The following is a 13,646-nucleotide window of genomic DNA, read 5'->3' as shown; positions in this document are numbered from 1 at the left end:
ATATTTACAACATCCAAGATACGTAAGCAATGTAACCGGCCATCCACGGATGAGTGGGTAAAGCTGTGGCATAGACACACAATGGAATACCGGCCATGAAAAAGAATGAAATCTTGCCATTCATGACGACATGACTGGACCTAGAGGCTACTATGCTAAGTGAAATGAGTCAGACAGAAAAGGACAGATACTGTAGGATTTCACTTCTAAGTGGAATCTAAAGAGCAAAACAAGAACACAAAACAGAAACAGGCTCAAAAAGTACAGAGAACAAGCTGGTGGTTGCCAGAGAGGAGGGGGGAAGGCGATGAGTGAAACAGGTAAAGAAGATTAAGAAGTAAAACTTCCACTTATCAAATGAGTAAGTCACAGGAACATAAAGTACAGTAAAGAGAATCTAGTCACTAATATTCTAATAACCTCATATGGTGACTAGACTCTGGCAGTGATCATTTCATAATGTACACAGATGTCAAATCACTATTCTGTACACTCAACACTAATACGCCAGCTATAATTTTTTTAAAAAATATAAATTTCCTGCCACCCCTACTTTAGTTGCATCTCTCAAGCTTTGAATGTAGTATTTTCATTATTATTCAGTCTAACATATTTCCTAATATTATCATTTCTTTGACACATGGGTTACTGAGAAGTATTTAATTTCCAAACACATGAGATTTTCTAGTTATCTTGTTATTAACTTCCACCTAAACTGCACTGTGATCGGTGGGCATTCTCTGTATGATTTTAACCCTTTCAAATTTGTGGAGACTTGCATTCAGAAGCAGTATGAATTGTATAAATGTTCGAGTGAACTTGAATGCGTATTCTGGAATTTACATGCAGGATTCTATATATGTCTACTGATTCACTGTTAACTATTTGGTCACATAATCTGTATCTTTGCTGAATTTTATCTTGTTATTCTATCAATTACTGAGAAATCACACTATTGTCAACTTATCTGTCTCTCCTATTTCTGTTACTTTATGCAGTACTGAGGCCGTGTTAGTTACATATAACTTTAATATTGTTTTACCTTCCTGATGAATTCAAACCTCTATCATTATGAACTGACCTTTCTATCTCAAAAATACATCTTGGTCTAAAACTCTTACCCGGTATCAGCGTAGCTAGATCACAGGGATCCCCACTGGCTTCTGCCAGGCACCTAAGAGCTGGGTGTCTTAAAAATAATGACACCAGTTATTATATATAATAATGACCCACTCTACCAGTTGAGACCATTTTTTTTTTAAAGATTTTACTTATTTATTTGACAGAGAGAGATCACAAGTAGGCAGAGAGGCAGGCAGAGAGAGAGGAGGAAGCAGGCTCCCTGCTGAGCAGAGAGCCCGATGTGGGACTCGATCCCAGGACCCTCAGATCATGACCTGAGCCGAAGGCAGCGGCTTAACCCACTGAGCCACCCAGGCGCCCCAGTTGAGACCATTTTAAACTAAATTCATGACCTGAGGATTTTTAGATCTTCAAAATTGTGTACATTTGGGCTACATAATCTTTTAAAAGCCAACCAATGATTTTAACTCCTCAAGGACCGTTTCCTCTACTTTGCTCAGTGTTAAGTCCTCTGAAGATGGGGAGCTGGGATGGATTTACTTTTAGTTCATCCTTAGCGAAAGAGTATGGACCTTTGAAGTAGTTTACAGGGAGAAGGGTTTCCTATTACATATTGAATTTGGTGGGCTTTGGCCTTACTTTGTCCCCTGGACTCTGTTGGGCTGTCAAAGCCAAATTTCAAGTTCACTCAGCTGAGCTAATGTTTTTAAGGCAAAAGCAGTTTCACTGTTCAGCTTTATCAGAGTTTCCCCTATAATTTCTAATGATGATTTTAATGATGATTTCTAATGATGATTTTAAGATTTTTACTGAGCATTTTTAGTTGTTTATAGAATCTGCATAACCTAGCCAATCTTTTATTAGAGGAATTGTTCCTTTGCTTATAAAAGAAAAATGAATAGGGAAAAGGGGGAAAAGTGACTCTGAAGTTGGATGGACCTGGGTTCAAATCCTAGTTATACCACTTTTTATTATTATTTTTTTAAAAGATCTTATTTATTTGATAGAGAAAGATCATAAGTAGGCAGAGGAGCAGGCAGAGAGAGAAGGGGAAGCAGGCTCCCCAAGGAGCAGAGAGCCCGACGTGAAGCTCAATCCCAGAACCCTGAGATCATGACCCGAGCCGAAGGCAGAGGCTTAATCCACTGAGCCACCCAGGTGCCCCCATTTTTTATTTTTATCATTCACTTTCAAATCCACAATGGTCATTTTTTAATTTTTTTTTTTTAAGATCTTATTTTATTTATTTGACAGAGCACAAGCAGGCAGAGCAGCAGGCAGAAGGAAAGAAGCAGGCTCCCCGCCAAGCACGGAGCCCAATACAGAACTCGTTTACAGGACCCCGGGATCACGACCTGAGCCACAGGCAGCCGCCCAACCAACTGAGCCACCCAGGCGCCCAACAACTGTCGTTATTTTTAAGACAACAGTAACACCGCTCATTTCACAATATTGTTGTAAGAACTGAATTATAATAATGTGTAGAGAATCTGTTAACTACTAAGGACTTAGATTCTCATTGCTTTTCTTTCTCTGCCTTAGAATGCCCATTCTAAGTTTCCATACCTGTTGAATACTATTCACCTCCCAAAGTCCAGACCAAATATTTATTCCTCTTCCCTCCTGCTCACCTCCAACATAAAAATTAATAGTTTCTTTAGTGCTTTGTCTTCACCTGTATTATAATACTTACCACACTGTTCTCCAATCATTGTTTATTGGTTTATCTGCCCCTCTAGACTTGAGTTCCTTGATGGAAGGGGCTGTGTCTTACTCATCTCTGAATCCCTAGTGTCTCATTAACTCTTGAGTGAATTGAAATTAATTCATCCCATTTTCACAATTTCTGACAAAACTACAGAGGTCAGTGAACTATATGCTACCTAAGCCTTTTGACATTTAGAGCTCATCTAAATCACTAGTATTTAGTTTTGCACATGTGTGTGATTAATACAAGCACAAAAAACAGTTATATGGCAATCTTGAGGCTGCTGTCTTTATAAAGGACTGCTTCCAAGATCAGCCCTTGGTTGGCATTAGGAAATCTGGCTTTCCTCCATCCCCTAACAGTTGGTTCACCATGCCTACAATGTGATTAGTGGTGAACACCAACTCTCCTTCTGGGAGTCTAGAATTTGGGTACACGGGTGCTGACTCTCTAATGGGCTTCCCTGGGCAGAAACATTGCACATAAGTTACTGCAGTTTTCATTGCTGGAAAAAAAGAGCAACTCAAGTGTATACCTTCACAGGAAGGAGAGAGGATGAGGAGCCCTGTGCACGGAATTTCTCTACACTCCACCTGTGTTTTTTTAATCCTTTGCTCATCCTGTCGTATATCCTTTCGTTGTAATAAATCTTAGCCAGAACAACTACATGCTGAATCCCATGAAGTCTTCTAGTGAATCATCAAACACAAAGGTGGGTGCACGGCATCTCCCCCAGAACAGTGTCTCAACCCAATATTTTATTGTGAAAAATTTTAATTCACTTTAAAAATTGAGGAAAAAATAGTATAATGAATACTCACATGGCATTCATCAGTTGATTATATTTAATCACACTTGCTTTTTATACACATGACTTTTCTCAGTCATTTCACAATTAGTTGCAGATAGTTCACCTCTAAACCTTTCAGCATGCTTTTTTTTTTTTTATAAAGATTTTATTTATTTATCAGAGAGAGAGAGGGAGAGCGAGCAAGCACAGGCAGACAGAATGGCAGGCAGAGGCAGAGGGAGAAGCAGGCTCCCCGCTGAGCAAGGAGCCCAATGTGGGACTCGATCCCAGGACGCTGGGATCATGACCTGAGCCGAAGGCAGCTGCTTAACCAACTGAGCCACCCAGGCGTCCCAGCATGCTGCTTTTAAATAAGGACATTCTCTTACATAATTACAATTTTCTCACACCTAGGAACAAAAATTCTATATCCTTTAATAAACAGTTTCTATTTAAACAATGGCCTGAAAAATGTTTACTTGTTTCAGTTATCTACTGTAATGCAAAACTTGGTGGCTTAAAACCACTATGAAAAAACAAAAAACAAAAAAACACTATTTTATTATCTGACACTAAACTATGCTCAGCTGCACAGTTAGGCTCCACTGGACGGTGGCTACGGCTGTCAAATACTGGATGGGAACATCCCAGATGGTCACTCACATGGCTCAGAGTTGACACTGATTGTCATTTGGGAGTTCACGTGGGACTGTTGACCAGCGTACCCATACGTGTGACCTCTCTGTGTGATCTAGGTTTCTCACAGTTGGGCTGCTGAGTTCTGGGAGGGAACATCTCAACAAGTGTTCTCAAACAGAAGCACAAGCTGGCAGTCCTCCTAAAAAGGTTAAGCCTGGGAATGGCCACAGTATCATTCTGCAGCATTCTATAAATTGCCACAGGACCTGCCCAGATTCAAAGAAAGAATAGAGTCCATTTCTCCATTGAGCTCTTGATATGGCTACTTTTAAACCATTACTATGGGGCACCTGGGTGGCTCAGTCAGTTAAGAGTTTTCCTTGGGCTTAGACCATGATCCCAGGGTCCTGGGATGAAGTCCTACATCCAGCTCCCTGTTCAGGCAGGAGCCTACTTCTCCCTCTTCCTCTGTCATTCCCCCTGTCCCCCTGCTTGTGCTCTCTTGTTCTCTGTCAAATAAATAAATACAGTCTTTAAAAAATTAAATTAGGGGTGCCTGGGTGGCTCAGTGGGTTAAAGCCTCTGCCTTCGGCTCAGGTCATGATCCCAGGGTCCTGGGATGGAGCCCAGCTTCGGGCTCTCTGCTCAGCAGGGATCCTGCTTCCTCCTCTCTCTCTGTCTGCCTCTCTTCCTGCTTGAGATCTCTGTCTGTCAAATAAATAAATAAATAATCTTTTAAAAAATTTTTAAATTAAATTAAATTAAATAAACCACTCCTGCATTTACATTTAAAACACACACACACACAAATCCAGAAACCAATCAATTTTCATACATTACATTTGACTGTTCTGTCTATCTTAACACAATATAGACTTCTACTTTTATTATTTTTAATCCATGCCAGTTGTCTTAGACAATGTATCACGTTATGGATTTGTCTGGACGTTCCTTATTAATCATTTTTGACAAGAATATCTCATAGGTGACATAGGTACTTTTTTTTTTCTTTTTATGAGTAGTTCTTAAGGCATTGTAGGAGAAGGTGCATACCATCAGAGGGGTGATACTAACCTTGATCATTTAATTGATAGGGATTGCCAAACTCTCTACTTTAAAAGTACTTTTTCTTTTGTAATTAGTAAGTAATTTACTCTTTCCTCCAATGGAACGGTCATCCACTGTTAATCCTTGCCTGATTTGGAGACCTCACAGTGATGATTTTCTAATTCAATCATTCCATCTTCATTTTTAGCTGGCATTCTTCTATAAAGAAGAGTTTTTCCCTTTCTCTCTTCCCTCTTCATTTTTTAAATTGAAATTTTTAATAAGGTAATTGTAAATCCACATGCAGTTATAAGAAATAACACCAAGAGATCCCCTGTACTCTTTGCCCAGTCTCTCCCAAAGACAGTATTTTACATAACTATAGCATAATATCACAGTCAGGATATTGACATTGATATGACCCACTTATCTTATTCATAGTTTCCCAGTTTGACTTGTATTCATTTGTGAATATGTGTAAGTACTATACAATTTTATTATAAGTGTAGGTTTGTCCATCACAGATACTGAACTGTTCCAGATCCCTAGTGCTGCCCTTTTGGAACCACACCCACCTCCCGCCCCTTCCCCTAGGCCTCCCCACCCCCCACCCCACACCTCCATCTTCCTTTCGTTTTGAGTATCACTCTGGACTGATGGTTCTTCTTTTTTAGTTCCCTCTGTCAAAGTCCACTACTATTCTTGTTCCTTTTGCTGTTCAAACGATCACAAATTTGGCCAGTGGAAATCCTTTCAAACTAGCTCCTGTGTGATTCTGACATGACTTTATGGCTTTTGAGGATGTACTTTCTCTAGCATAGACCTGGAATAATCAGCCGTTTCTTCAAAGAGCCTTGAATGGTAACTTAAAAAACATGATCTGGGGGCACCTGGCTGGCTCAGTCAGTAGAGTATCTGAGTTTAATAAGTCCCATGTTGGGCATAGAGCCTACTTAAAAAAAAAAGAAAGAAAGAAAGAAAGAAAAGAAAACATGATCTGGCACATTGAGGTACACTAAATGCTCATTTTTAGCATCTAGCTAGGAATTTTAAAAGTCATGTTGTCATATGTTTAAATTTCCAATTCAAATTTACTATTACAGAGCTTCTCATCTTCTGTTATTCAATATTTTTACCGTTTTTCTTACACCGAAAACCTTGGTTCCTAATAGCATTAACACATTTACTTATTTGATCCTCAAAAGCTTTCGGAATTATATCAGTATTCTTACTGACAATAAACCTACTGAGTGAAGTATGGTTTTTTTTGTTTTTGTGTTTTTTTTTAAAGATTTTATTTATTTATTTGACAGAGAGAGAGATCACAAATAGGCAGAGAGACAGACAGAGAGAGAGATGAGGAGAAGCAGGGTCCCTGCAGAGCAGAGAGCCCTATGCGGGACTCGATCCCAGGCCCCTGGGATCATGACCTGAGCCGAAGGCAGAGGCTTAACCCACTGACCCACCCAGGCGCCCCTGAAGTATGGTTTTTTTTTTTATTCTTAGAATGCATTTTACTAAAAAACCAAAGTACTGTGTTCGAAGTTAGTTTTATTAACTTATTTATCTGGATGGTTATGTTATCAACTTGATATACAGTTACGTCCTTTTGATTCTGTTTGTAATGAATTTCAAGATTTGCCATTGTATTCTTTTATTTTTGAATTATGTAAAATGCTCACATGGGTGAAAAGTCAAACTGTAGAAACAGATCTTCAGAAGTCCTACCTCAAACCCATGTCCCTCCACAACATTTCCTACTCACTACCCACAGGTAAGCATTTCAAGAGCTTCTGTTTTATCCTTCCTCCGTACATGTGCACACACGTCTTCCAAAAACTAAGTAAATATACCCAGATAGCCTTATATCCCTTCCTTCCTATATTAAATGTAGAATATAATATACATTCTCACACACCTTGCTTTTTTCACCTAGATCAGTCCTCATCATTTCATAGAGATCTCATTCCTTCTTTTTCCAGCTGCATTATACTGTGGGTGTACATACTAATTCAAATCCCCTGCAATCTACCTTATTTGGATCCAAATTCTACTTACACTTAACAAAACAGGGTAAGGGGTATCTGGGTAGCTCAGTCAGTTAAGCAACCCACTTGCAATTTCGGCTCAGTTTGCGATCTCAGGGTCATGAGCTCGAGCCCTGAGTGGGGCTCTGTGCAAAGCAGGGAATGTGCTTGGGATTCTCTCTCTCTTTTTCCCTTTGACCTTCCCCACCTCCCCTCAAATATAAATAAGTAAATAAATCTTTAAAAAAAAAAATAGCTCAAGGCCTACATCCTTTAGAAAGAAAGCCTTCCCCTCTTCTCTGGACTCCAAGAACACTGCACCACTGATGACTCTGCTCAGCCTCTCCCCCCACCAAAAGGGAGCTTCTTTTTTTTTTTTTTTTTTAAGAAGAAGGTGATCTTTTTTTTTTTTAAGATTTTATTTATTTATTTGACAGAGATCGCAAGTAGGCAGAGAGGCAGGTAGAGAGAAGAGGAAGCAGGCTCCCCAGGACCCTGAGACCATGACCTGAGCCGAAGGCAGAGGCTTTAATCCACTGATCCACCCAGGCACCCTAAGAGGGAGATTCTTTAAAAGTTACCTAGAATCAGGGTGCCTGGGGTGTTTATATGCAACTAATGAAATCACTGAACTCTACCTCTGGAATGAGTAATATACTATATGTTAATTAACTGAATTTAAATAAATTTAATTTAACTTTAAAACAAAAAGCTGTTTCTGGTGGTCTTTGGTGAGGTTGGGGTGGGCGGATTGTATAAAATGTCCCATTGCTGAACAATCTCAACAATAGTTGGTAGTGTTAGACTTTTCATTTTTCCCAACCTAATATAAGAAATATTATCAATTTCTAACAAATACTATCCCTTTAATTTACATGTCCCTGATTACGACTGAGATCAAGCATCTTTTTAGGTTTACTGGTCATTCTTGTTTCCTTTTACTCTGAATTGCTTATATTTTCTGCCCCTTTTTTCTAACAAGTAATATGTCTTTTTCTTATTGATTTGTAGGTGGTCTTTTACATATTTCAGATGTTAATTACCTGTCGGTGATACGTGCTGTAGATATCTTTTTCAAGCTTGTCTTAAATTAATCTTCAGGAGTTATGTTTCATGTGTCTTATTTAACACATTATTCCCTGTTCCAAAATCATGAAGATAGTCTCTGATATTTTCTTTTAGTAGTTTTGCTTTATGCATTCTGGTCATTAGCTCCCCTGGAACTGACTTTTGTGGCGAGATCTTATATAATCTTTTTGCTATTTGCATTACCACCTGTCCCCAAACAATTTCCCAAATGGTTCATCTTTTCCCCAATTAATATGTAAAGCCACTTCTGCTGTACAATAAGTTTTCATATATGGATAACTCTGCTTAATAGACTCTACCCTATTCTACTGCCCTTTGTGCTTCTCTCTCTTTTAAGGTTTAGTATCACAATAATAATCCTTTCACTTGAATAGCAAACTAGAATTAACAAAGCACTTTCAAATCCATTGTCCAATTCAGACCTCAAAACAATCCTGTGAATTCGGTGCATTCACATTTATCTGGATGAAGAAACCGAGGGACATAAGGGTTAAATGAATTACCCACGGCCACCAGACAGGAAGTAGGACAAGACCCCAATCTCACTTCTTCGGTTACCCCTCTTTCCACCAGAGTGTCTATCAAGTAAGGACAAAAACAATATCTGTCAAACAGCTCCCAAACACAGGTATGCACATTGTTCACACACAACTAAAAAAAAAAAACAAAACAAAACCTTGATAAATTAACGAATGCTTTAACAACTATGGTTGTTGGCACAAACCTGTCAATTACGTTTTTCTTGAAAATAAACTCTATTCTGAAAATAGCCTTGCCCTAGTCCCCTCGACTCCAGCTAGCATCTTTGCTACCACTCACGTCACACACAGGCAAGGCTGCTGTTGGAAGTCTTTATTGTGCATCATTCCTCCTCACATTAGTGGACGTTTCTCGGAGCCACTAGCCCTGTGCTCTAAGGACAGAAGAGATGTGAAAACTGAACAGTTCTCTGTGTCTCAGAAAGGGAGGGGAGCAGAGTTGATGTCCCTAAATTGGAATTCAACACTAAAACTCAGTAACTATGGGAAACGCCAGAAAGCAGGGGGCGACAGAGAGCTGTCCAACAACCCAATACTTAGCTTAATGAGATAAAAGGAGGCACTCCACACGTGGTCTTCATTGAATAAATGAATTGTTTCATCCAGAGCCTGAATTACAGGTTCAACAGCCGTGCACTGAGCAATTGAGAAATGAAAAGAAAGAAAGAAAAAAACAAACCCAGCAGCCCTGACATTCAGAGAGTGGCCTGTCACTCACAGCTTGGCCATCTTACTCTTCTGTTGGACATAATGGCACAGAATACCAATCTTGGACAAGGCTATTCTGAAACCTCAGTGAAATGAGACAAAGGTCATTTCATAATTTTATGTAAGCACAGACCAATAAAATGGCTGCTATGCCACTCCCAAAATACTTTCTCTTGGCCAAAATGAGTGACTGTGACTTCTCTACCAATTACATTTATTCTTTTGCTAGTCTCTCCTCCCTACAGGTAGGATTTATTCTGATAGCCAACCACAGAATTGCCCGTTTTCTGACAGCATTTAAATCCTACAATCAGTTCTAACCCCCTTAATGAGACATCATCGTCCCGCATGGGGTACGATCTTCCTTCCTGAAATGAATAATAAACCCAACTTGTTTCACCAGGGGTGTTTCCCTGGCACTTTGGCTGTAGTTGCCCCGACACGGTACAAGTCGGGCAAACTAAGAGTCTACGCCTTTCTCTTCCTGGAACATTCTTCCAATCTCAGTTTGACAAGAACACTTCATCTCAGGGTGCCTGGGTGGCTCAGTCATTAAGCCTTCGGCTCAGATCATGATCTCAAAGTTCTGGGATCAAGCCCTACATCGGGCTCTCTGCTTAGCAGGAAGCCTGCTTCTGCCTCTCCCACTCCACCTGCTTGCTCTCTCTCTGTCAAATAAATAAATAAACAAATAAAATCTTAAAAAGAAAAAAAAAGAACACTTCATCTCATTTCAGGAAGTCATCTCTAACTAAGCATAAGAGAGGTAACAGATTCCTTTAACACCAGAGACCTGGTTCATATCCAACTCCAATTCTACCAATAAACATACTCCTACACAAAACTTTTTGTCTGTATATGATAATATGCTTCTTCTAGATAGTATGCTCTTGGAAAGCCGAGACTGTCTGACTCATCTCTGTAAAGCTCTAGTACCTCACACATGGTAGAGGATTTCTTTTATGAGTGGTATTAACACATTGCTTTGGTGGGGGGGGGGGTATTTTTTCCCCAAAATAAAAGGATTTCTCTCTCCAAAAGAAACTTCCTTTTTTCCTCCACCTTTGCATTTCTTTAACTACAATAACTTTCAAATGGATACCTCTCATATTTCTAAATATACCAAAGATGATTAACACGTGTTCCGATTTCTTAACAAAGAGGTTTAGATCTCTCAAGACAAACATAAGTATGATGCATCCTTTCATTTGTCCAACTAATTCCCATTTCTTTCCACTATCACCACCATCCTATTCCCCTAAAAGCACCTTTGGTGTTCGCAGCTTCAAAGTATCCAGAATAGGGCATCCTTATTACAGGATAACATCTAGAGAGGGGAGGGCCTAAATGTAATTGGTCTACATAAGGCTTGGCTAAATTACTTTTTTAAAAAAGAGACTGTCATAGCACATGTTCCACAGTTACTGAGAACCCTCTCCAGATGGAGACTTTGATCCCCACCAACAACGATTTTGTTTGTTTCCTTCTTTCCTGCAACACCCTGGAGCAGAGTGGAGGGAGACAGCACAGTACATTTATTCATCTTCTGATGCAAAAGTATAATTCAGTCTGATTTACCACATTAAATGACACGCCATGCAATGTCACATCCTATTTAAAGGCATTCTGGCCAGTTCTTTCTCTTTCAACGGGAAAACGGGTTTAAATTCCAGAAACAAAGATTCAATTCAACAAATTCAAATCCATACCCAAAGAGCACCTACACTTAGCAAGAAATATGCCACACAGGTGGACAGAGAGAAATATGAACGACTGAGTCAAAGGCAGAGAAAGTTAGGTGGAATGAAGATTACAAATTGCCATAGATGTCACAGATAAGGAGCAAGGATGACTGGAGAAAGAACATTCCAGACTGAAAACTCCATACAGTTTCTCAAAACCTGGAGTCCTGGATGGTTTGGACAGACGCAGGGGCTACACGGGTCCTGGAACCTCCATCATGCAGGAGGCATGGACCTGGTCATACAGGGAGCTAAGGAAATCAAACATAAATGCTCGATGTAACTTAATTTTTAAGTTCTCTATGCAACTCCGCAAACCTGAGCTCACAGCCCTCTGAACAAGGGGGAAATCACTTTCAGCGGGTCTTCCGGATTTTAAAATTAAAATTAACAAGAATGATTTCCATCACTGAACGGTTGGAAGGTGGGTGTGGCCCCTCTGGGGGCAGCGGCGACCGGCCTTGCGAACGTCAGACCGGCCTGGCAGAACCTATCTGGCCAGCGCCAAACGTCCAGCCAGGACCCAGCAAGCCACCGTTCATTCTGCACCCCCGGCCCAAAGAGCTCACCCCATGCCCCGAAGGGCCTAGGCAAACCCGAACCCCGACGGCTAGGCCTCCGGGGCCGGGCGCGGGCTCCATCAGGCCGCAGGTTGGTGAACAAAGAGAAGGCCGGGGCAGCCTCCGAGAGCCGCGTAGGGCTCACGCAGCATCCGAAGGTACCTGCAGCCCTCAGGGGGTTGCGCCCCAGGCCCGGGGTCTACGGGTGTTCCTCGACCAGGGCCAGCCTCTGCCCCGGCCCGGACGCCGAAAAGTGCACCGCGTCGCCGAACCCGTTGGCGCACTGCAGGCTCTCCGGCACGCCCCGGGACAAAGGGGATGGGGGAGATCGGAAGGTCCCCGGGGCTGCAACCCGGCGCTAGTCCCGCCACCCGCACCGGCTTTTACCTGCACGTCACTCAGCTCCACGCGCAGATACAGCTCGCGGTGTCGCTGAGCCCAGTAGACGTGCGGCGTCAGCACCTGATTCTCCATGGCCACACTGCCCAGGGCGCGGGGAGACGGATCGCTGCGCCTCGCTGCCTCGGAGAGTGCGCGACTGGAGCCGGCCGATCGCAGGCCACAAACCCCCGCGCTCTTGAGCGCGGGCAGCCGGCCACCTCGAGACGCCCCACGCTCGCAGGCTGCGCTTGCGCAATGAAGATTAGGGGGCGGGGGCGGCGCGTGCTCCTGGCCTCTGCTCAATCAGGGAGGGGGCGGAGCCGGGCAGAGGTGGGAAGGGTCGGTGACGCCAGAGCCTGAGGCGGCCACCGGGAAAGTTCAGAGTCTGCAGGTGGGTGGGTGGTAGCGTTTCTCTCTCTCCTCCAGGACAGTGCTTGAAGATAGGCTTAAAAAAAAAAAAAATGCTGCTGGGGCGCCTGGGTGGCTCAGTGGGTTGGGCCTCTGCCTTCGGCTCGGATCAAGATCTCGGGGTCCTGGGATTGAGCTCCGCATCGGGCTCTCTGCTCAGCGGGGGGCCTGCTTCCCCTTCTCTCTGCCTGTCTCTCTGCCTACTTGTGATTTCTGTGAAATTTTAAAAAAAAAATTTTTTTTTTTTTTAAATGCTGGAGGCACCTAAAGGACCGATCAGCGTGGGAAAGGGCTTGGGACTGGTGTATCTTGAAAGTCCCTCAGGTTTTATCACCTATTAATTCAATGTTTACTGAGCGCCTACTAATAGCGCGGGGCTTCAAAACTAAACACTGGGGGCGCCTGGGTGGCTCAGTGGGTTAAGCCGCTGCCTTCGGCTCAGGTCATGATCTCAGGGTCCTAGGATCGAGTCCCGCATCGGGCTCTCTGCTCAGCAGGGAGCCTGCTTCCTCCTCTCTCTCTCTGCCTGCCTCTCTGCCTACTTGTGATCTCTCTCTGTCAAATAAATAAATAAAATTAAAAAAAAAAAAAAAACTAAACACTGGAGTTACAGCAGTACGACACAGTCCCTGCCGTCCTGGAATTCTGCAATTACGAACAGAATAAGGATGGTGATGGTTACAGGGGAAGCCCTGTGGGAAGAGGGTGGAAGAGGGTTCTAAGAGGAGAGATCTCGTAAGCCTAAAGGCCAGAGGTTTTTCAGCGCAGGCCCATAGAACTTTATGCCGTGATGGAAATGTTCCATTCTGCACGGTTGAGTATGGTAGCCACTACCCACATGGGGTTTTTGAGTACTCGAATGTGGCTAGTGAGACTGAGAAATTGAATTTTCTATTTTATTTACTTTAATTTATTTAATTTAAAT

General features: G+C 42.2%; 1 protein-coding gene across 1 annotated transcript in view; it reads right to left on the bottom strand.

Moving 5' to 3' along the window:
• HACD3 (3-hydroxyacyl-CoA dehydratase 3) overlaps positions 1 to 12,583 on the bottom strand; it is a 39,330-nt gene extending 26,747 nt beyond the window's left edge. The window contains exon 1 of the mRNA XM_004758657.3: positions 12,320 to 12,583. Within this exon, the coding sequence (XP_004758714.1) occupies positions 12,320 to 12,406 (87 nt within the window). The 5' untranslated portion in view covers positions 12,407 to 12,583. The remainder of the gene's footprint in view (positions 1 to 12,319) is intronic.
• Positions 12,584 to 13,646: the final 1,063 nt, after the last annotated feature.

This window comes from Mustela putorius, unplaced genomic scaffold, assembly GCF_011764305.1.
Source record: "Mustela putorius furo isolate JIRA1106 unplaced genomic scaffold, ASM1176430v1.1 tig00003896_pilon_pilon_pilon, whole genome shotgun sequence".
Lineage (NCBI taxonomy): Eukaryota > Metazoa > Chordata > Mammalia > Carnivora > Mustelidae > Mustela > Mustela putorius.
This window is presented reverse-complemented; position numbering and strand designations above follow the sequence as displayed.